We start from the raw sequence: 23,559 nt of genomic DNA, 5'->3' as shown, positions 1-23,559 counted from the left end.
ACTGAAATAACTCTTTCTGTCTTTCATACTGCCATCAGACCCTTCAACAGCTGACAGAAGTAAGTTGGAGTCTATGCACACATAGCTTATCTTGGTGTGTTTTGACACTACCTCCTCTGAGCAAGCTGCTAATGTTGCACAATACGCAGCACAATCAAACGCTGCAATAGTTGTGCAATTGCCATATAGGTTTACAAGCCAGTTGTGTTCCTTCATTTTGTGCCAACTGTATATTGTATTGTTTTTTGTTTTGTACTATTCCTATCTTACATTATCTTGGCAGCCATGCGCACAGCAAAGTAAGAATTTCATTGCAGGGAAACATGTTCATATGATTACTACTCTGAATCTTGAATCATTGCATTAGATTAAGGTTTTTATTTTACCACACCAAAAATATGGGAAGAAATACACACACACATATATATATATATACACACACACACACACATATATATATATACTGGTTAGAGCGTCAGCCTCACAGGTCTGAGGACTGGGGTTCAATCCCCGGCCCCGCCTGTGTGGAGTTTGCATGTTCTACCCGTGCCTGCGTGAGTTTTCTCCAGGCGCTCCGGTTTCCTCGCACATCCCAAAAACATGCATGAACTGGAGACTCTAAATTGCCCGTAGGTGTGAATGTAAGTGCGAATGGTTGTTAGTTTGTATGTGCCCTGCGATTGGCTGTCAACCAGTTCAGGGTGTACCCCGCCTCCTGCCCGATGATAGCTGGGATAGGCTCCAGCACGCCCGCGACCCTAGTGAGGAGAAGCGGCTCAGAAAATGGATGGATGGATATATAGAAAAGCAGAGAATACATGAAAGAGTGAAATGTTTTTTCTTTTATTGGCAAGGCATACAGTTCTAGTTGGAAGGAGGGCACAAACACCCGCAGTTAAATGAAAGAGAGATTGTCAAAGCTGTGGTAGTCATTCCTGAACCATACATCATCAGGAAGAAGAGATTCTCATCTAAGATGACAATTTCAGACCGAAATCTTCACTGTCGACGAACAATATTCTGGAAGATCCTTCATGACAACAGAGGAAGACAGTAGAAGGAGAAATGTTTCAGAAAACCCTGAGGGAAATCTGCCACTCAACTATTTTCATACCAACGAAATATGAAAATGAGTAACTTTGCTTATGAATGTTATTTGCAGAAACAAACCGTAGAGAAGAAAAAAAGCAGAGAAACATTGGAACCTTTCCCATAAGTCTTTCTGACACATCATATGACAAATGAGATCTAAACCTTAGACTAACAAAGTCTACTTTTCCATTGTGTCTCATAGGTAGTATGGAAATAATAAATAAACTGTACATGGAGCAATGTGAGGAAATTGTACAAGATAAAACACACACTGAATCCTTGTGTATGTTGTGCTGGTTAAGATGCTGTTCGATAGACCTTAAGTTTTCAAGGCATCCTGTAGTGTTGTTGTGCTTGTGCTGTTAATGGTGACAGAAAGCATTGCACGTATTCCTCCAGCATGTTGGTGAATACATCTATGGCCCAGAAAAAAAAGAAAAGAAAATCCCAGGAGTGAAAATACAACATGAAAAAAGAAAAAAAATAGAAACATGACAAATTGACACATTGAATGGGAGTGATTTGTGCTAAAACAGAACTCTATAGTGGTCTTTATGCTGTTCATATCTTGTAGTCAAAGTTGTGCAACAAATACAGAAAAAGAGAAAGACTTCCATCCCAAAGTCCAATCTTTGACAGCTGTAGTGGCATAGCCCGTGAATGTCACTCAACAGCCCACAAAACTGTCACATTATACACATAATGGAGGTACACAATTGTAAATTGTACTATACAAAGTGCTTTGGTTTTTATTAGCAAAAAAAAAAAAAAATCCTCCCAGTCATTCGCTCTCACATAGAAAAACACGTCATCGCTTTAAGACAATATCAGTTACAGTTTGAATACGAGTTGGAGAGATGCTGGGGTTAGATTGGCACACGAGGTGCTACAATCAACCAACTTTTATCAGTTTGGCGCTGGTGGAAAGTAGCCTGTGGCAAAATGGAAACTACAGTATGGGTTGTGTCGTGTTTGCCTGGCACTTGTTTTGTCATTGACTTATGTGATGGAGAGCAAAATATTGATTAACAAGAGGAAAAAAAACACTCACTTTTTTTCTTTTTTTTTAACAGTTACAAAGATGCATCCTGCTCATTGTAAAAATACTATTTCAGTTTATAAATGCACCATTGCTTTAAAGTAATGACAGTGGCCCAATAGAATGTAGCGTTCAGTGTTTGCATGATTTTTGTGCATGTAGCATTTCAGTCAAAAGCCTCCATGTCCTTGTGGATTGAATCGAAGCCCTTCCAAATCACAATGAGGGCTACTAGCCATGAACAACAACAAAAAAAAACCTCTAAAGTGCTCAATTTGAAGGCAAACTGATCAAATGGGTGTGTGCATATCAACAATGCAGACAAGTGACTTTAAATTTAAAAAACAAAAAAACAAAAACCAAGAGTTTAAATAGTAACAAAGAAGAAACTTTGCTGATATTTTTGGACAGAGGGATCTACAGTTGAACCCACTTTGAATGTGTTTCCCATGCAGGCCATGCAAATTTGATACCAAAGATGAAGGACTACTTTTCAACACCAGGGGGAAACATGTACACAGAGCACTTTGTTGTGGCTGTTCTGAAACGAGTTCATGATGACAGTAGTTTAAAGATAGCAGGAGTGGGTTTCTCTTGGCTGCACTGCTTCCGGTACGTGTGTTGCGTGTTCGATTTCAGCCTCTTTGTGTTGCCATGTTAATCTAATCTGCTCAGGGCCTTCAGAATCAGTAGTGCTTGCTGATGGAACCTAAACTATATTAGTGCGGTACAGTTTTTGTTTTTAACCAATAAGATTTCAAATTCATCCTCCGAGGGTCAGGTGGTTGGTCAGAGCAAAACTTGCTACAGCGAACTCCAACTAGCAAAACAAGTCACATTTAATCAGGATCTCGGGTGAGTATGATTGACTTCATTTACATTTTTGTTTTTGTCAGGTTATTTCATATTGATTCCGAACTGCTCTAAATAAGGTACAGTATGTGGCACAGTTGTGTGCTGTTATGTTGCATATTTGTATCAAATTGATGGCTTCTATAATTGCAACGTTATAGTGGTGGTATTAAGAGGTGGATTAAGTGGGATAAGTCACTGAAGGCCCAGGTACCACATGCACAGCCTGCCACTGAAAGATACAGAAATGGAGGTAACAAGCTGGAGGCAGAGGACAATGTCAAAAGAGCTCGTGCTTTTTGGCAGGTTATTCACTTTAATCTTCTTCCACTGACTGGCTGGCGAGGGGGAGTTATGCATACAAGAATGACAAGAGTCACTCAAAATGTCTTCTAAATTTCAGGTTTCCTACACTCTCACTCTGTGTGCATTTTGCTGGAACAGGTTTGACAAGTTATCTTAATTAAAAGACAACATCATTATATAGCAAAGATTTCAAAGGCAGGCAAAACAACATTAAGTTGCTAGTTTGGCAAAATGTCTTGCTATAGGTAAACTCCCCCGTAGTTTGTCACAATTTAAGAATCAACCTTGAAAGAGAGGCAAAACCTCTTCAAGTATCCTCAGCCAAATTCAAGTTGAATAACGAATCAAGCTGACATCATTGTGTTTTTCGTGTCATTCACCACTTCCTCACCATCTTTACTTAAAAACGAAAACGAGGAAGACAATTCATTTCAATTCAATTCTTGTGGTGCAACCTAATCTGGCAAGTATTTCTTGTCACATGGTCTCTGTAGAATAGCCACAGTGTGTCTGACTGACAGAACAGAAACAAACAGTCAGAAACCCGAATTCCTGTCCTCTCCCAGACTCAGTCTCTCAGTCTGTCTTTAGTGCAAGTGCCTGCTTCAACTGCAGACCTCGTTCACAGCTGCACACAAGTGCTTCCCATCCAGAGGTTTCGCTGTCACCGTACCTCCGGAAACAAAGGTGAAGTTTGTGTGCACGAGGAGAAGCAGAGTGACAACGGACGAGGCACTGAAATCAAGAAAAAAAAAAAAAAAAAAAAAAAAAGGCTGAAGGTGAAGGTGGAGCTGAAACTTGGGATGGGTGCTATGTGTCGAGTCTGATGTCTGATCCCGTGTCTGTCGCTCTTTCTGCTGCCATGTCTTTATCGGAGTGTGCGGAAAACGTTCTTGTTGCATCAGCAGCGATGGTTTTAGGGAGTAGGTGAGCAGTTATGGCATTGAATCCTTTGGCAGGATCAGTTCTGGATGCTTCAGTCCCTTGACTACCCTCCTCTTCATCTGGCAGGCTCTCCGCATCAGATTCTCCCTCCTCCTCCTCTAAGGTCAGCTCAAACTGGAACTTGTCAGTGGATGCTGTGCCCGCACAAAACCCCGAGGCTTCTCCAGTGACGCCCCCTTCTTCTGGGCCTTCGGGATTTGGTGAAGGACTGCGGGGGATCATGCTCTGGTACCACTCTCTGTTATCCTCCAAGGTGTCTAGGATCTCCTGCGCATCGGGGTGAACGAGGTCAGCCCATGTCTCCCAAAGAGGATGGACGATGTAATCAATGAAACCCACCTGAAACATGAACACCAGATAAGCGGGATCCCTGAGTTTGACGTCACATGTACTTTCGGGTGCCAAAAGACTGAGCTTTTGCCAACGGTGCCATGAGCAAACAAACCCTTCACATGATCATTGACAGACTTTTCTGTTGCTTGGATTAATGGCACAGACATGCTCTTTTGACATTGAAATGAACAGCGTGCTATAGAGCTGATATAGTTAGCTACCAGGCAGGCTAGCCATTATGTTTTGGTAAATTACTTAAAGACAACCCAACCAAACATTTTATAAATACCTGTCAGAAAATGCCTTCCACAAATCCAATGATGGGGATTTGGTTTCCCAGTCTGTCCCTTTAGAACTGGCTACTCCGCGACTAGGGAGTGTTGCGATCGTTTCTGTACAACTATTCATGACAGCAATTTATCCTCCTAACTCACTGGGTCCCCTAATATATATATATATATTTGAAGGAAATCTACAAAAATATAAACGTCGCGGGGGTATATTTGGTCGCGTAATCCCAAACATTTTCATCATTTCAGTTCATGTCAACGTTAGTCACTCGCTTTTCTGCCTCCCGAAAGTATCCTAGTCCCTGTTATTTACAAAAATTACAAAATGTTCAATTGTTGCCAAATTACGAATGTGATTGATGATGAGGAAACATTTTACCTGGCTCTTCTCAATGGAGGCATTGTGTTTGTCACACATAGGGCTGATCTCCATGCCCTTGTCCCGCTCCCTGTCCCCTTGGGTGAAGAACTCCACCATGATCCGATCAGTCCACTGACGGTACAACTCAAGTGGCTTGGTGGGGTTACTCAGGTCGGCACAGTGCACCATGTTCTGAAGGACCTGCAGTGATACGATTGGCATAATTCGTATGTTGAAGAGAACAGCAGTTCTCAAACATTTTGGGTTCAGGGGACAAATGGACCCACACATTATTCTAACGCCAATTAAACATAACTACCACGTGTACCCTTGAATGCCAAAGTAATTGAACAGTTGCCTATTTTTTATTTATTGCAGATTATTTTTCTTTTTCTTAAGAGCCTTTGATATAGAGTGGCTGCAGAGAAGTGTCATTTTGTCATCCAAATCCTACAAAAAGATCTTACCTGAATGCGGTCTGAGTAATTGTCCAGAAGCAGAACACCTAAACTGGTGACTTTCTTGGTCTCCACCATGGTTTTTAGGTCTGCCAGCAGGTTCATGTGTTTGGACATATCAGTGGCTAGCACCTGTTATCACATTAATCGCAACAAATATGTCAGGAGTTATCATTCCAAGGTAATTCAGATGCCACTGGCTGAAGTTGACTCACCATGTCAATGACTAATTTACGCAGTGAGTGTCTCTGTTTCTTGCTGAGGTTTTGAAAGATGTCACAGTTGTCCTCTTGCAGAAGCTTAAACCCGACAGCTAGGTGGTGATTCTCCAATACGGATGAGTCGTTGTACATCAACGCCAGCTCAGAATCTGAGTGGGGCAAAGAGTTTGATGAATTTAAAGTCATGTTAAATACACAAAATCGCACATCTTTTGTAGGACAAACTCACTAGTGTTGATGAGAAACTGATTGGAAACACCAGGGTGATCCACATCATGGATGGCACTGGCAAAGAGAGCGGCGAGGATTTCCAGATCGGTGAACACGGCCTTTACCACACAAGGATAATAATCAATTTATAACCACCAGTGGTGTTGTTTCTTCTTAATAAGTCTGTCTTTTCAGTGCTCGTGTACCTCCAGCGCAGGTGTTGAAAGCAGCACGTGAGTTGACTGGACAACGTCGGCGGCATGGATGTTGTTGTGATACGCCACGTCTGCATGGTAGTGATCCTCCAAAGTCATCATGAATGTAATGAAAGTGTCAACTGGGATCTTGAAAGACTTGAGCAGGTCGCGCTCCTGAGACAGAAGGCCAAGGTGAAGTCCATCATTTATGAAAGCTTGTTTATACAGCTGTACCTTGACTTACAAGTGCCCAAACTGACAAGCAAGGTGCCACTTTACTTTCATTGATCACAAACAGTATGTTTGAGGAAGAGCCACAAGGCATTTGAGGTGTGTTACCTGGAAGATGGTGTACATGGTGACTGTGAGTGGACGATTCCCAGAGTGCTCGCCGACCTTAAAGACGTCAATTCCCCATTTATTAATATCCTCCAATTCCTGCACACAAGCACAGACGTGAATCATAAAAACAATGCATCGAAACTCAAACATTACAGCACTACTACGGCGGTCCTTGTACTTTGGCTAGATGACCTTCCTGGGTGGCGTTGACCCCAAAGCGAGGGATGGTGGATGGTGCGAGGCTGGGGCTGTGCGTAGGCTTCTTCACACCGCTGATCTGGGACATGGGTCGCTTCTTCTTCTCCTCCTTGGTGGGGGGAGCCATGATGTCCATATCATGTTGCTTCTCTGTCAGATGGACACAGACAAAAATGTCAAGTGTCGCAGTGTGTAATAATGTAATCATTACTATTTTTGCAACATTATACTTCCGCAGGGCCATATTCTCCCGTTGGTGCATAAGTCAGTATTTTACACACCTGGCTTGCGTGTTTTCCAGTTACACCGATTTTGCCATAATGACTTCTGACAACAGTTTGAGAGGCGTGACTCATTAAAGTCTGCCGGTGTGTAGAATTCCCGAAATGTGGATTTTTCCTGAGACATATGAAAGCCTTTGAAATACCCTCGCAGACTATGTCACACTTTAAATGTGAAATCAACCATCGTAGAGGAAACGCAAGTTAATGGTCGCCTGAGAGATGTCAGCACCGCTCCTCTAACAAGGTAAGGGGCATGTGTTTTCGTGTTCTCTAATCTCTATATTACATATTGTACAATATATGTAATTGAATCAGAATACTGTGATTATGAGTGACCGCATTTGGAAGGCCATCAATAAGAATGCGAGTGAGCAAGCTGTTGATCAGCGTTGCCCAGCAACCGTAGTTGTCACTTAAATGACGACGACATTGATCAAATATAAGCAGAAAAATTCCATATCTAACACACCGTCAAAATGACTGCAGCTGCGACTTCAGACAAACTCTCAGACACTCACAGCACGTGCATGAAAATGAATTAAAGTAGTATGGCATTATATGTTGACGTTCCGCCGTCAATCAACGTCATATGGTCAGGACACATTACGAGCAGTCGGCCACGGGCCAGAAGTCTGTCAGCGTGCCGAGTTAGCCGCCGGGCCGCCGACAGCTGCCATCGGAGGCTAGGAGCACGCGAGTGGATCAAAACATGCAATATAACGTTTCACCTTCCTGGGGCGCTAGACTTACTACAGCCTCTGGAGCGCGCAAGAGGAAATCCGCTTAAGTCTGGGGCAGAATATGCGCAAGGCCTGATATGAGAGGGAACGGCCACATTTTAGGGTTACACTACCCAAAGTGCGCACATGGCCAGTAGATGTGCAAGTGATAGACTTCAGCGGATGGCAGAACGGGCGCAGAGGGAAAAGCACGGAGCTGCCTTTTCTGATTCAAGCATACGGGAGAATATAGCCCATTGTGAATAAGCAAGCATACTTTTTCATATTCAGACAAGTAAATCATTGCGTAATGTCCTGGTAAATTACCTAGGAAGGTACTTGAGATGAATTCCGAGACCTGGTTCCCTGAGCGGCTGGTCTCTGACAGCTGGGTGAGCTCTCGGTTCAACATCCTCTTGAACTGGACACAGCACAACAAATCAAACCATCAGCTTGTTTTGAACATGGTATAATGCCGTGTTTCCAAACTGTTCTTGAGCCAAGGCACATATTTGACATGAAAAAAATTGCATGGCGCACCACCAAATAAAAATGTCACATATAGTCTACATTATGTACTGATTTACAGTACTTTGAAAGAAATCCGAGTCTGTTTAGTGGAACACAAAGCTATTATTCTGTTCTATGAGTGGCAGCAGGTGGATGCACAGGTTCATTTTACCTTCTGCCATCTAGTGGAAGTGCATTTAATCATTCTGCCTGTCACTATACACTGTAGGCATCAATAGATAAAGACAGATACAACTATTTAGAGTAAGTAAGTAATACTTTTCTGACCAATTAAATGGAATTGGATGATTTTCCGCGGCACACCTGATGATCTTTCAGTGGTTGGGAATCACTGGCATAATGATCAATTTAAGTGCAGGATACTGCACACACACTGACAACTTTTATGAGCAAATGATCATCATCTAGCCACTGTTCTTCTCCATAGTGGCCAAAGTATTTAAAAAAACAACAACTGTCAAACACTGGTTGACAGATAATAAAATGTCCAATGGCAACACTAATCTAATACATTGTACTTGCCAGCAGGCTTTGCTCCAAAAAGGTTGGGAAACACTGCTGTACTGTAGATCACATTGTACAGGATATACAGTTATTCCAGCATGCAATGAAACATACACCTAAAAGAATCAAAGAATCTAATCACAAGTATTCGTTAACATCACCTTTTCTTTATTCACAAAACAAGCAACATGTGAACCTCAGGCAGTCCTCTGCACCCTCCCACAGCTCATTCATCAGTCAAGCACTCCCTACCTGAATGAACATCCACGACTCCGAGATGAAAGGATCCACTTCTGGCATTTCAACGCAAAATCAAGCATGGGAGCAAGAATAAAATCAAGTGTGAGCGCTGAGCTTCATGGTCATCCTCTGCCACTGCCTGTATGCTTCTTTCACTGCTTGCTTGAGCAGAAGCTCCTACAAGCAGGGAGCCCCCTGCTAAGCCTCGATCGATACAAGCGGAAAACTCTGGAGGGCCGAGGAAGAACGAGAGAGCTGGAAGCACATCTGTGGGAATGTGGTCGTCCGCCTTCCTTCCCCACTCTCCCTCATTCACTCCCTTACTGCCTGCTCTTGTGTGTGTAAACAGTGAGACAACGGGGTACTCTTGTCCACGCCTCCCTCCAAAAAAAAATGTCTAAGAATAGCGGCCAATCCGGCGAGTGCTGCAGCAGAGGCCGGGAGAGCCGCGGTCCTCTCATTGGTCGAAAGCTACACAAAGTGGGTGGGGCCGAGCGTGTTGTAGCTGGAGGTTGTGAGATGCACCATGTGCACCAAGTTTGAAGACGATATAAAGAAAAATGATGAAAGAGAAGATGATAAGGGGGGCAGTTCATTCATGAAGCCAAAAAAAAAAAAAAAGAGTACATCATGTACCACAATGTTGTGGGGGACATTGACCATCATGAGCATCATCTACAGGAAAGAATATACTATGCTGACAAAGCATTATAAAAAGTACATGCTATTTTGTAAAACTGTTTCCTTGTCTTTATTGAGCCAGCATGGGTTTAGTTCCCACTCAATTACGGTGTGAAAATGGATGGATGGCTAATAATCCGGGCTGGTGTGTCCGTTTTAAAGCGCCTCGTTGGCGGCTGTGAGTGCGCGCACATCACAGTAAGGAAGGTGGATATCGCCAGGAGGGGAAAAGAAGGGTGGTGGTGGTGGGGTAGTCAGACTTGACAGCCAGCAGGTGGACAGTGCCCCACGCTGATATCGCCTTTTTAGAGCGCCTCGTTGTCGGCCGTGACGACATGGTGGGATATATTCCAGACACCGCAGGCTTTATGCGTCTATATTTTCACGGCTCAATCATTTCGGGATGTGTAGGCATAAGAAAGATGCTAGACGAAGTAGCATTCACTTTTTCAGGTTGTAGTAGTGGTATTGGATTGACAGTTGACAGATGAGCAGGACGTGGTTTCCGTGCCTTCAGCAGACACGGTACAGCGTTTGATAACAGCTTGATTTTTCATTATTTTGAAGCCTCATTCTATATACTTGGCTATTGATTTTAATAATTCAAATTTGTAAGGGTTGTTAACAACTCTTCTTTATGGTGTATGAAATTTAGAAGACACACTGTTTGTGAACATACCACATTTTGGCTCACAGGCACGCTGATGTCTTCATTGTGGAACAAACCCTAACCATGACAACCTGAGAAAGAAAGTTTGATTTACTGTAAATCTACCCACTTATCAAATGGGAATGGAAAATTGCACTGAAATAAGTGGGGGAAAAAAACGTCTCTTACACGAACTTAGGTCTCACTCTTCCACAAAACACTTTTCGGGGTCGTTTACAATCCATCCATCCATCCATCTTCTAAGCTGAAATTGTTTGATAAAGTTGTCAGTGATGCAGAAACAATTCAGCCTACCACGTGCCTGGCCTTTTCTTAATTGTCAGCATAGATAATTCTCCCCCATTGACTGGTGCTGCTCATTGACTGATCTGCGGGACTATAAGGGCGGAAAGAGGGGAGGGTTCCCTCTCACGGAACCCAGGATGCTGCCACGTGAGCGTGTGCAGTGGTTATACTGTATGTATCCGGGCAGACAATATACTGTACGAGACAATGTATGCATCCGTGTGGCATGTATGTGCTTAATAGTATGAAGAGCACGTGTACACTGAGTGGGCGGTCTAATTGTGAAATCACGCAAGTGTTGGACTTGAGTCTGGGAAAAGTGGGTGGAGGTGAAGGGGCGGGGGAAGGAGAGGAGAGGAAAGCAAGGGGGTTGGGAGAAAGGATGGATGGAGGAGAAGCCATTTTATCCTCATTCACATTTTTCTGCACGAGTGGGGGGAAGGGTGTGACTTGTCTTTAGTTGCATGCATGAAAACTCTCCCTGTCATTCATAGAGGAAGCATCTTCTCAATGGTTGGAATATTATATTTCCATGGGACAGTGATGGATGATCTAATGGCTTTGTGTAGGCAACAGTGAAGATCGCAAGCCATGACTGGACTTTGTGTCACACTAGGGTTCACTAGAATTTGGCCATTAAACAGCTACATGCAAGGATTAACATCAACTAATACCCTTTAAAAAATGTTTGACACTTACTGAAGTAAAGGAAATGTTTCAGATGGGACAATGGTGCACACTGTTCCTTGATATTTAATCCTGTAAGGGATGTAACTTTTAAAAACAGTTAAAAGGTGCAAAGCCAGGAATTTAGTTGGACTTTTTTGAAATAGTGAAAGATCTTTCTATCAATTGTTTTACATGTCATTTAATGTATCAGTGAATAACATGGATCTTGAAAAAATTCAGGCAGATGCAGATGGGTGTTTAGGAAGATGTACAATTTGGTGGTGATCAACTTTTTACATTAAAATATAAGTTCAATGCAAATCCTATGAAATAGCGATGAAGCAGTTTGCGGTCTAAAGGGGAGTTTGCAATTTAAAGGGCAGTTTAAAGCGGAGTTTGGAATAAAAAAACATTTGTCTTATTTGTTAAAACAGTCATTATGAGTTGACAATAGTACATGATAAATCTGATTTGGTCTCATCTTGTGCCTCTAATTTGATACAAGAAACCACCGTGTCCGAGGGAAAACAACCATTCAGAGAAACAAGGTGTGAGTTCCGTGATGTCAATCATTTGTCGCGCACTCACGGGCACAACCCTGCGGCCTTGCACAGACCTATTAACTTATTACCCCAGAAAGGCACCTAATTTGTAATAGGCTGTTACTATAACACTGAATGTTGAAGCTTTATTTTTGTGCGAGGTTACTGTCAAGTCATAATGACTGTTTTAACAAATATGACAAAAGGGATTATGTTTGAAAATTATATCCCCTGTAAATGGATAAAATTTCAAATGGTTAGTATAATCGTTTTTACTATCGTTAATATTGTATTTCGCATCTCTGATAGTAGTTCTGTACTGTAGAAGTCTTTTGGCTTCTCTCACCCGGTGCGTGCCACAAGCAGTATTGGTATTGGGCAAAAGTTGTCATGAGCATCTTCGTAAGATCCATCCATTCATCCATTTTCTGAGCCGCTTCTCCTCACTAGGGTCACGGGCGTGCTGGAGCCTATCCCAGCTATCTTCGGGCAGGAGGCAGGGTACACCCTGAACTGGTTGCCAGCCAATCGCAGGGCACATACAAACAAACAAGCATTCGCACTCGCAGTCACACCTACGGGCAATTTTAGCGTCTCCAATTCATGCATGTTCTTGGGATGTGGGAGGAAACCGGAGTGCCCGGAGAAAACCTTCTTAAGATCTTGCATGAAAATTGATTTTGGTTGCTACTGCTCACTCTTTCAAAAGGACAAAAAGTACATATGGTTGCTGATTTTAGGCTTGTATTCAAAATAAAAGTTGCAATGCTTCATGTGCATGTTACTGTAATTTTTTCGTTTGCAACTTTTAGCAATGTTGTGATGATACTGATAACTTTTCATACCATTTCATTTCTATATTGTACTGTGAATCTGACAAACTAATAGAGTGACTAAATGCAACGATGTGTCCATGTGAACCATCCCCATCCATCCATTTACTATCCCGGCTGAATGTGGGCATACACTGGATTGGTCACCCGCCAATCACAGGGCACACAGAGACAGTCCAGTCACATCCACACCTTTGGTCAAGGAGCAGGAATCCGAGTCAGCTGTGTGAACCACTACGTTAGAACTGACCTGTGTCCTGATGTTTTGCTGGTAGAGTTACCTTGTTGGAAGCCATCTCACTGACAGAGTGTCGGGTTTTCAGGGTCTCCAGTTGCTCCAGACACCAGTCCAGCTCATCCAGAGTCTCTATGGCCAGCTGCTGGTGAGGCTCCTCTGTAGCCAGGGCAACATAGAGAGCTTGTTATGGGATGGATTCAACTTTCCCAAAACATCCATATGTGCATCCATCGTGAGCCCCCACCTATTCATGGTTCGCTATTCACAAATTCAACTTTTAGTTTTCTTTTTTTTCCTGGGGAGCCTATCCTTAACTATTTGCTGAAAAACTCAATCATTTGCATATTTTTGTGCTCCTTCTGTAATGTTGTAGAATACAAGATGGCATACAATACAATCCTTGGCTGATAGAAAAGCAGTAAGGAGGGAGGGAGGGAGGGAGGGAGAGAGAGAGAGAGAGAGAGAGAAAGAGAGAGAGAGAGAGCGATTCAGATCTTTGTATGCATGGGGGGAGCCAAGTTTAGCCTGGGTTAGTGGACGTGACAGAGAGGCTTTACCGCATGTACACCTGCATTTCTTTCAAAATCTAATGATCTGTAATCCATTCATTTTTAAGGATAATTTTGTAGATGAGTTTGAAATTATATTAAAGACTTTTGGGATCATACTTTGTGGTATATTTACGGTTTAAACTATTAATACAAGCAATTAAAATGTGTTTTTTTTTTTACAGTGATGGGGCCGTCAATTAATTTGCTATTTGCGGCAGGGTTCGGCCCCTGTCTCCCCAGAATAGTGGTGGTTTACTGTATTTATTGAATCCCATGATATCATAAGTATACTCTGTATTGTGTTGGTAGCCATTCATTATCAAAAACTGTATATGAGTGAGTAGTGATTTGCAAATGTAATCTTTAATGTGGTCCTTACGTCTTGACTCTGTCAACAGCCAATCAAATACAAGCACTGACCTGCCAGACTGGTATTGCACATGGACGGCGGGTTGCTTCCGGACGATCGGGTCCTGTAGATACAGATCATCCATTTACGTCATGATAACTACATTTCATTTTGCTGTCACTTTATAAGTTTGCAGGGCTGACTGTAGAGACTTTCCCCCAAAGCACATACTTGCTGGCTGGCCGATCTTGCTGGCCAGTTATGACGGCAAAGTTACTCCGGACTGTCCTCAGGCTGGCAAGGACCTGCCACATGAATGACAAAACTGTTAATCCAACTAAATATAACATTTGTCTTTCACTAAATTAATGTTGAATCATATCTATTAATATAATTTAATTAATTAATCAAAACACTGTGGCATTCGTCCATCTCTCCCTCTGTGCTATTGTGATGACATTATGTCATGCCTGTTACTCCATCTGTAGCCCTGACTCAGCACTTAATCAAGAAATATTCTGCAGTGTACTCAGTGTCTATTGTGTGTGGTTTTTTTTTGCTTACAAGATAATATCATTGCCATGTTTTTAATCATCAGGATGGCAAGGACTCACCTGTGCAAATGGTGTGACAATCATGTCTTCTGTGTGTCTGCATGAGACAGAACAACAGGAGAAAAATTAATACAAGAGAAAACAGTATTCTAAAAGATGCTACATTTATTGATATATATATAGTTTAATAATCAACAATAACACTCACACATGGTACACCTTTGCAAAACTAAACAAGGTTGGAAACAACTCTCTGTGTGATGCAGTGTAGTCCACCACTGCAAACTACAACCACAAAAATAAACATGCTTAAATTAATACCTTTTTTGATACAGTTGTTGTATTGTTCTCATTTGATTGAGCAGGTGTACCTAATGTAGTGTCTTGTAAGTCCATAATATCGGTATGTAAAAAAACCCAAACACTAAGAATGTTGTTAAGATGTCAACAGACAAGGGGTTCTATTTTCATGACTGGGGTAAATCCAGCGCAGCGGGCGTTGCAACTGTGTACCAGAGGTTAGACCAGTGTTTGTAATTTCATAGACCAGGGCAGCCCGGTGAATCCGAAAACGGTGGGCTGCGCCACTGTCGGTGTGTTTACAGCCTACTTCATTCGACAACAATCAAAGCGGCTCCTCTCATTCCCTTTGAATGTGGCGCAATGATAGTCAAAGACAGACGGAGACATCTCTGTACAGGAAAGTACGATGTGTAATCTGTGCGTGAGTGGAGCATTACCACTGCTCTTGGCTGGTGTGGCGACAGACAATTTAGGCAGGTACCATTATTGAATACAGAATGACCTGGTGATATCCACTGGCGACTTAAATAGAGTTAGACGTGGTCAGCGCAGGTGTAAGTTTAGACCGACTTTCCACCATCAAATTGTCACTCCGCCAGGCGCATCTCAAAGGACACACCCACGCCGCGCTGGAACGGCCAGCTTTTCGCAGTCCGGTCTGCAAAATTGCCAAACGTGCAGCGAGCGTTTCGCTTTCACGGAAATCTGAATCCACTGGCATTTGTGCATTGCCACAGATGCGCTGTCTATGAAAATAGATCCCAAAGTATGAATTTCAGTGTAAATGGCACAATAAGTCCTTATGAGTGACAGCATACCATTAACATTATCATTGTGTAAAATGCAGGGTGTCCCAAAAATGTACTCACTCTTTAACTGGCCATTACTCATAAAATTTTGTTTTGATGTAGGTTTTTATTGACATAGACACAAGTCTAATGATATGAATAAAATAAGCTAAATAGAAAAATAAGAGGAAAGAATCTAAACAAAAAATATACGATTAATGGGCAGAGTACATTTTTTGTGACAACCTGTAGTATCAAGAACAATGTCATGCACTCCTGATGTTTGGTGAGGGAACAAAACAAGGTGGATGAAACAGGATGATGGAATACTAGAATGCCAAACAAAATGTGGTTCTTTCTTGCTAGAAAAAAAAAAATGCCATGCACACACAAAAAATAACATGGTGTTTAGGGGAACCGAAGGGGTCCAAGGTGAATTAAGTTTTATTCAGTTAAGGTCACTTTTGGCAGGAGGAAAGTGAGGGGTCGGCCGTGAAGCTGTCCAACGGGGAAGACATAAGGGGGCTTCAGGGAACGAAATCAGTGATTTAATCTGATTCTTATCACGTTGGTCTCACCGAGATGACAACCAGTTGACCTCCCAGTGCTTCAAGCTTTCTTCCCTTCAAAAACAGACAGCCAATGAAGTGGTGAGGGGGCCTGCCATTGTTTCAAGTGTTTCGGTTTAATCTGGCACGTTTAACGGGCAACGAAAAAACATGTAGACAAGAAGGCCCCTTTTCTTTCTGGTTGTGGTTGTGAAATGGATGTACCGCTTGTTCATTCTGACATTTACATACAAGATGAATGTCATGTGCATCAATTTTAGATGCCTAAGTCTAATCGAATAAATCTTAATGTAAGGAGGATCAAATCTTTAGAACATTAAAATACAGAATATATACAGTGGTACCTTGATTTACGAGTTGAATTCGTTCCATGGCAAAACTTATAACTCAATTTACTTGTAGATCAAATCAATTTGTGATGTGTGTCGTTAAGGGTGTGGCCTAGTGAGTAGGGATGGGAATCAAAAACTGGTTCCCACTCATTCGATTCTGAGGAATCTTTTGTTTGCTTGCCATACGATTCCGTTTATTGATTCTTCTTACGTCGCAAATGAGTGATGATGTCACACGCAAGACGATGTAGTAGGACTCTATATTTCATGTGGAAGAGATGATACCGGGGCTGCTTGCAACTCTTGCAAAGTTTTAATTTAATCAAAGGGGGAGAATACTTCCAATATTCAGAACTCAGAATCATCTTTTGTATTATCATATCGCTCCCGTCACTTGGAATCCTCGCATCTTCAAAAACGTCACTGTTAAGGAAAAAACCCCCTCAAAAAATTGCATGCTTTTTGAGCCATTAACATTGCATTATCAAAGAGAGCAAGCCCATTTCAACACCTAAAATTGGTCAATAATTTGTAAAAATAGCAGACCCATGTAGAGACTGATCAACAGTAAGAATTTGTGAAAAAATAAGACATTGACCAAATTTGGACATAGGAGGTTTCCATTTATATTATTTCATTCCCTCACCCACTGAGAATCAATGAGGAATCGGATCGATAAGCAGTATCGATAAAATCGATAGAGACTCGAAATGGCTAAATTCTAATTAGTGAGAGCCATCAGGAGCTGGAGCCTGATCGGCCGGTTAGTCTGCACGTGAGCATCTGGAAGTGAGTAGTGGCCTACAGCAGCTCCTTGTGAGCGTTTTCATTTGTACACTATATACTGTTTGCCCTGTCCAATAAATTGCTTAAAGTGTCTCAGTGATGGCCAAAGCTTGCTCATAAGACAAATTTTGGCTTGCAAGACAAAGGAAAAAATAAAAAAGCAACAGTGAGTCACTCAAAAACTCCTTTTTTTTTTTTTTTAATAAAGTGGGGGCACTTATAAGTCAAGGTACCACTGTAGTTACTTTACATTTCACAATGTAATTACCACATATGCATCACTCCTGTAATACCCAAGTAGTAAAAAAAATCTGACTAAAGTAGACATAATCATGACTTCATTAGAGCAAAGCAAATCTTCTGACATTGACACATCAACAGTTACCGAGCAATTGGATATGCAATAAATGAACTTACAGGTCACTTGCAGTGGAGGCATTTTTCAAAGGACCTTTGGGTGACAGGTCAAAGTCTGAGTCCGAGCGGTAGAGGAAAGATTCCCGCCGCTGGCTGTGAGGAAAGTTGGCTTGTCGGACCAGACCACCAGAGCTCGGGCTGGCCTGAGCGTCCAGGGGACTGCGGCCCACCGACAATCCATTCTCCACATCAAAGCTGTGGACAGAAAGAGATGAGTTCAAGATAAAAGTTATTTTTTATGAGGTGTGTGACAAAAGAAAGTTCAAAATACTGCAGCATGTTTGCTCAGTGCATGTCTATGTGTTTTCTTCCATTTGTGAGAACAAGAGTTGGCTAAAACTGTGACAAAACAGTGTAGCAATCTCGGTTTGTACTTTTGTGGACTGTGAAAAACATTCCAGTGACAATGGGCCACAAAAATGAAAAGAAAACCCCACATTAAAATATAACAAGTTTTCATCACGTTCAGACGTTTATCTGTAAAGCAGGAAAATGCAGAAGGAAGCAAAGCTATTATAACCAGCACAATAAAGGACCCAAATTACACATTTGAGAGGGTGTGACATTTTGACATGTGGGGAAGTGTTGTTGACGGCCTCAAGTACAATAAAATTAGCGGCCTCTTAAATGTGGTATAACGAGGCAAACAAACAACAGAATCAGTCTGTATGTCCACTCATTCATTCAGAACTAGAAATAGAACAAATTGCGATGTCAAAAAGTTGCACAAAAGTCTCTGTCCTGGCTACTGAGTAAAATATGAGGAAGTAATTAATAATTAATTAAGGAACATAAACCACAGCAGGCGGCACGGTGGCCGACTGGTTAGAGCGTCAGCCTCACAGTTCTGAGGACCCGGGTTCAATCCCCGGCCCCGCCTGTGTGGAGTTTGCATGTTCTCCCCGTGCCTGCGTGGGTTTTCTCCGGGTACTCCGGTTTCCTCCCACATCCCAAAAACATGCATGAATTGGAGACTCTAAATTGCCCGTAGGCATGACTGTGAGTGCGAATGGTTGTTTGTTCCTATGTGCCCTGCGATTGGCTGGCAACCAGTTCAGGGTGTACCCCGCCTCCTGCCCGATGACAGCTGGGATAGGCTCCAGCACGCCCGCGACCCTAGTGAGGAGAAGCGGCTCAGAAAATGGATGGATGGATGGAAACCACAGCAATTGTCAATCATTCATTACTGTGTCACAGCATAAGTCGTCAAAAGGTGAATTGATTGTTTTCATGTTTTACTATACAGCAGTTAGCACATTTTTACACTTATATGACCGATAAGGATGTTAAAAAGATACTTAAAAAATACCACCGCTATTCACGGGGCATAGGGAATGGGCCGGTCTGCAGATAATTGACGACCATTATAATTGTATCGAAAAAAATCTATAAATATTTTTTAAAACCCCAACATTTCTTTCTTTTTTTTGAATAAATGGGGATAAAATGTGTTTTGGGGCTTGGTTAAATAAAAATAAAAATAGTATAACAAAATTGAAAATCTTTTTTACAAATGTGGAAAGAATTTTGAAAAAAAAACAATTTTGCAAATAGGTGAATCCACGGGTGCCGAACCATGAGTATGCAGGGACCCACTATACAGTCAAAGGTTTTATAATGTTGACAGTTTTGCTGTGGAACAGATTATAGTGTATACGCTCGTTTATCGTGTGGGATACGATGTATCGTTGCAGACGTTTCAGACCCACACACACTAGGTGAAAATCTGTGATATAGAAAGACTTTAAACACATTGTGAACATATTTGAACACACACAAAAAAACTGCGAATGTGTAAAAAATAATGTACGTACCTATTATATTGTCTGTGTACAAGTATGTGCCTTTAAGAGGCGGGGCCTGGTGGCATGATGTGTGACGTTGGACAGTCTGCGTGTGAGTGCGTGAGCTGCGGTCGACAGCAGCTCCTGCGTGAATATGCTCACTGTGTTTGTGTTCTACTGTTCTACCAGTGTTCAATAAAGGGCTGAAAAGTGCATCGGTGACTGTGGCTCTCCATTCCTACATGTGAGGGCATTACAGTAAGTATGCTGTAAAAACCCATTTAAGATAATGTGATATTTCAGGTACACGGACTGAAAGCGATATATATACTCCACTCCAAAAGCGCTGGGTCAATTCCTTTGTTTTTGTTGTATGCTGAAGACATTTACATGGGTTTCGAATCAAAAGTTGAATATGAGACAAAAGCTCAGAATTCCAGGTTTCATTTCATGGTATTAACATCTAAATGTGTTAAACAACTCAGGACAGAGCCCCTTTTGTTTGAAGCCACCCACTTTTCAAGTGAGCAAATGTATTGGAACTGACATGATTAAATTAATTTAAAGTGAATAGCATTTAATATTGGGTGGCATAACCCTTACTTGCAATAACTGCATCAAGCCTGCGACCCATTGACTTTCCACCGTCTAAGCCCTTCCAATTTCCCCCCCTAATGAAGTCCTTTGTTGTGTTGGCAGTGTGTTTTGGGTCATTGTCTTGTTGCATGATGAAGCTTCTCCCGATTAGTTTGGATACATTTTTCTGTAAATTGCCAGACAAAATGTTTCCGTAGACTTTAGAATTCATTCTGCTGCTACCATCATGAGTTACATCATCAATAAAGACTACTGAGCCCGCTCCAGAAGCAGCCATGCAAGCCCAACCCATGACATTACCGCCGCCATGCTTCACAGATGAGCTTGTGTGTTTTGGATGATAAGCAGATCCTTACTTTCTCAATATTTTGGCCTTTCCATCACCTTTATAGAGGTTAATCTTGGCCTCATCAGCCCAGAAAACCTCATTATTAAATGTTATTCACTTTAAGTTAATTTAATCATGTCTGATCCGATACTTTCGCTCACTTGAAAAGTGGGTGGCTTCAAACAAAAGGTGCTTAGTCCTGAGTTGTTTAACACATCTAGATGTCAATACCATGAAATGAAAACTGGAATTCTGAACTTTTTTCTCATATTAACTTTTGGTCTGAAACCCAAATGTCTTCAGTATACAACAAAAACAAAGGAACTGACCTTGGCCATTTGGAGGGGACTGTAGCTGAGAAACACTATAATCAACAGTGTAAACATGACAGTAGACAAGAGCTGCGTAAAGTGCAATCCATGTAGAGGGTGTGAAACTTAATGTCATAAAGGGGAGGTATAAAAATATCTGAACATCATTAGGTCTGCGTGCACAAACGGTAAGTTCATGTGAGAGTGAGAGTCTAAAAATAGACAGGTGTTCAGCCATGGGGGACTTCCTCCTGATCCAGCACGACGCAGCTACGCTATTTACAGGCTGGGCACGTTTCTGCATTGATCCACATTTTATTTAATTTTTTTACCAGCAGCCACCATGCTGACAATGCCAACCCAGAGACACTGTCGCAACACAATTCTTGCCCCCTCCCAAAAAGATCACAGATTACACAGTAAAAAAACATTAGCCGAGCACCAAACTATATAGAGTGCTAGCCCGCTATATCATGGTTCATCATTTGCATTCTTGCTACATTGCTGAGTTTAAACTGAGTTTAAAAAAAAAACATTTTTTTTACAGTATACCTACGAACATTTCAGACATATGAATAGTCCCCTGTTAATTCATAAAAAAATAAAAAATAAATAAATAAATTTAAAAAAAAAAAAAAATATATATATATATATATATATATATATATATATATATTCTTGGCGGCACGGTGGCCGACTGGTTAGAGCGTCAGCCTCACAGTTCTGAGGTGCGGGGTTCAATCCCCGTCCCCGCCTGTGTGGAGTTTGCATGTTCTCCCCGTGCCTGCGTGGGTTTTCTCCGGGCACTCCGGTTTCCTCCCACATCCCAAAAACATGCATTAATTGGAGACTCTAAATTGCCCGTAGGCATGACTGTGAGTGCGAATGGTTGTTTGTTTCTATGTGCCCTGCGATTGGCTGGCAACCAGTTCAGGGTGTACCCCGCCTCCTGCCCGATGATAGCTGGGATAGGCTCCAGCATGCCCGCGACCCCAGTGAGGTGAAGTGGCTCAGATAATGGATGGATGGATATATATTCTTTGGCAAGTCCGAATTTAGAGTTGGGAGTAATCAGTGTACTACCATGTTGTGCCACAACACGCTGGGCGGCACTGAGGTCTACAGTGGAATGAACAAGAAGAGGAAGAGACAGAAAAGGTTCCCTTAATAGTCAATGTTCCCACAGAGCAGACAGAATATATTGTTGTATGTTCTGTTTGTATGTGTTGCTGCTCCGTGTGGGTTAAGTAGCAGTTGTTTGAAGGTTTAAAATGACCATTAACGCCCAAAAAAAATGCTAATTTCTGCTAGCTCGTATATGGCGTTTCACATGCATATCCATATATATAAAACTATAGAACCAATACGTTATCTATAACCACAAACGTGTTGTGATAGTTTAAGTAGAAATTTAACTCATTTTCATACTCAAGTTTACCCCTACTTGTTTTAATACTTGGATGCAGTGACTAAAGATACAATCATTTCTGCCAATCCCTTTGAATGAAGAGACATAGCAACTGCAGTATGCAAAAAAAAAAAAAAAACCTTCTCTTTCCATCTTCCCTTCCCTGGCTCCATTACCCAATGAGGAAGCAGCATGAGGAGAAGACGCTGGTGTGTTACTGACTATTACATAACAGCAGCCCTCGCCCCTCCATTCATGTGACAGCTTCAGACACACTGACTGAACTATATGTAGCAGAGGAGTCGGAGTGAGGACAGGGAGGAGGGTGCAAAGGAGAGAGCAAGACAAAAAGTAAAGACGAATTTTGGTTTGCGTGATGAGTTTGCATGGTGCATTCGTACCGAAATGTGAAGGACTGATCACTTTGACAGTACCTGTAACACCCTTAAAGGTACACATCCAACACACAAATACTACAGTGCATACAATAATTACTTTATAAAACCAGAATACTTCATTACATTTGCTATTATGTTTCTGTAGAATACTCCGGTATTTCTCTTTATTAAAAACATGGTGGTAAATTGACTTACAGTGCAAGCGCCTTAACTTACAAGTTTTAGTTGTTGCTTGGTCAATTTTGTGGTTTGTGCTGCGAGCCAAAATTTGCCAAAGTCACCGACAATCAAAACTCGCAAATGCAAAAGGAAAACACTTGCAAGGAGGATGGAGCAGACGCTAACACTGAACTAAACGCATGGGAAACAGCCAAGCTGAGTTAGGGTCAGAGCTCTTTATGAAACTCATTAGACCACGCCCATTAAAGGCACACATCACACTAATTCTATAGTACATACCGTAATTACATTTTCAAACCATTTTATTTATTTACATTCTTATGATATTTTTCTTAATTGAAAACTGGTTATGTTTGATACCACATTTTTTCAGACCAATACCAGTACGAGTATTCACAGATACCGAGTACCGATAACACTCGTACTATTGATACGTAAAATTTCAATCAACATAATGACAGATACTTATTAACCAAGACGTTACTTTATTTGTGGCGCACATGATGATTCGCTGATGTGTCAAACCACTGCAGAGTAGCTCCAACTGCCGGTAAAGAATTTCACTCAATGTCAGATATTTTTTGCCTTAAGTATTGGTGGCTGGTATCGGCAGCTTTCACGAGTACCTAATAGCTTCAAATAAGGCCTTGATCAGGTCGATACCAATACCTGGTATTAGTACTCGCCCATCTATTTTAAAAACTTGTTTTTTGGGGTGCTGGAACAGATTAATAGCATTTCAACTAAGAAAATTTATTTGATATACAAGTAAACTGAGTAACGAGTTTGGTCACAATTAAACTTGCAAGTCAAGGTACCACTGTATTGTAATCTGCAGGCATCATCTCCTACTCACAACTCTCT

At 41.7% G+C, this 23,559-nt stretch overlaps 1 protein-coding gene and 1 long non-coding RNA gene across 8 annotated transcripts in view; one reads left to right on the top strand and one right to left on the bottom strand.

Moving 5' to 3' along the window:
- Positions 1-827: 827 nt before the first annotated feature.
- Positions 828-23,559, bottom strand: part of pde4ca (phosphodiesterase 4C, cAMP-specific a) — a 79,035-nt gene continuing 56,303 nt past the window's right edge. For 3 of the 5 annotated variants that reach the window (XM_061796702.1, XM_061796700.1, XM_061796703.1), the window contains exons 2-15: positions 17,690-17,884; positions 14,555-14,591; positions 14,172-14,245; positions 14,012-14,064; positions 13,084-13,196; positions 8,175-8,268; positions 6,825-6,994; positions 6,644-6,742; positions 6,314-6,478; positions 6,127-6,226; positions 5,892-6,046; positions 5,686-5,808; positions 5,237-5,419; positions 828-4,573 (exon numbers count right to left, since the gene is read on the bottom strand). In XM_061796702.1, coding sequence (XP_061652686.1) covers positions 4,100-4,573; positions 5,237-5,419; positions 5,686-5,808; positions 5,892-6,046; positions 6,127-6,226; positions 6,314-6,478; positions 6,644-6,742; positions 6,825-6,994; positions 8,175-8,268; positions 13,084-13,196; positions 14,012-14,064; positions 14,172-14,245; positions 14,555-14,578 — 1,827 coding nt within the window. In that variant the 5' untranslated portion in view covers positions 14,579-14,591; positions 17,690-17,884 and the 3' untranslated portion in view covers positions 828-4,099. Of the gene's footprint in view, positions 4,574-5,236; positions 5,420-5,685; positions 5,809-5,891; positions 6,047-6,126; positions 6,227-6,313; positions 6,479-6,643; positions 6,743-6,824; positions 6,995-8,174; positions 8,269-13,083; positions 13,197-14,011; positions 14,065-14,171; positions 14,246-14,554; positions 14,592-16,163; positions 16,209-17,689; positions 17,885-23,559 lie in introns of all 5 variants that reach the window. The other 2 variants (XM_061796701.1, XM_061796699.1) reach the window with 1 other exon arrangement.
- LOC133488613 (uncharacterized) lies at positions 6,000-10,601 on the top strand. 3 transcript variants are annotated; one of them, XR_009791700.1, is made up of 3 exons: positions 6,000-6,496; positions 6,834-7,372; positions 9,108-10,601. It is a non-coding gene; the product is annotated as an uncharacterized LOC133488613 (long non-coding RNA). The 3 variants fall into 3 exon arrangements; XR_009791702.1 differs by having other exon boundaries at positions 9,067-10,601; XR_009791701.1 differs by having other exon boundaries at positions 6,603-7,372; positions 9,108-9,240.

The sequence above is a fragment of the Phyllopteryx taeniolatus genome, chromosome 14 (genome assembly GCF_024500385.1).
Source record: "Phyllopteryx taeniolatus isolate TA_2022b chromosome 14, UOR_Ptae_1.2, whole genome shotgun sequence".
Lineage (NCBI taxonomy): Eukaryota > Metazoa > Chordata > Actinopteri > Syngnathiformes > Syngnathidae > Phyllopteryx > Phyllopteryx taeniolatus.
Note: the sequence above shows the minus strand (reverse complement) of the source record. Positions and strands in the feature narration are given on the sequence as shown.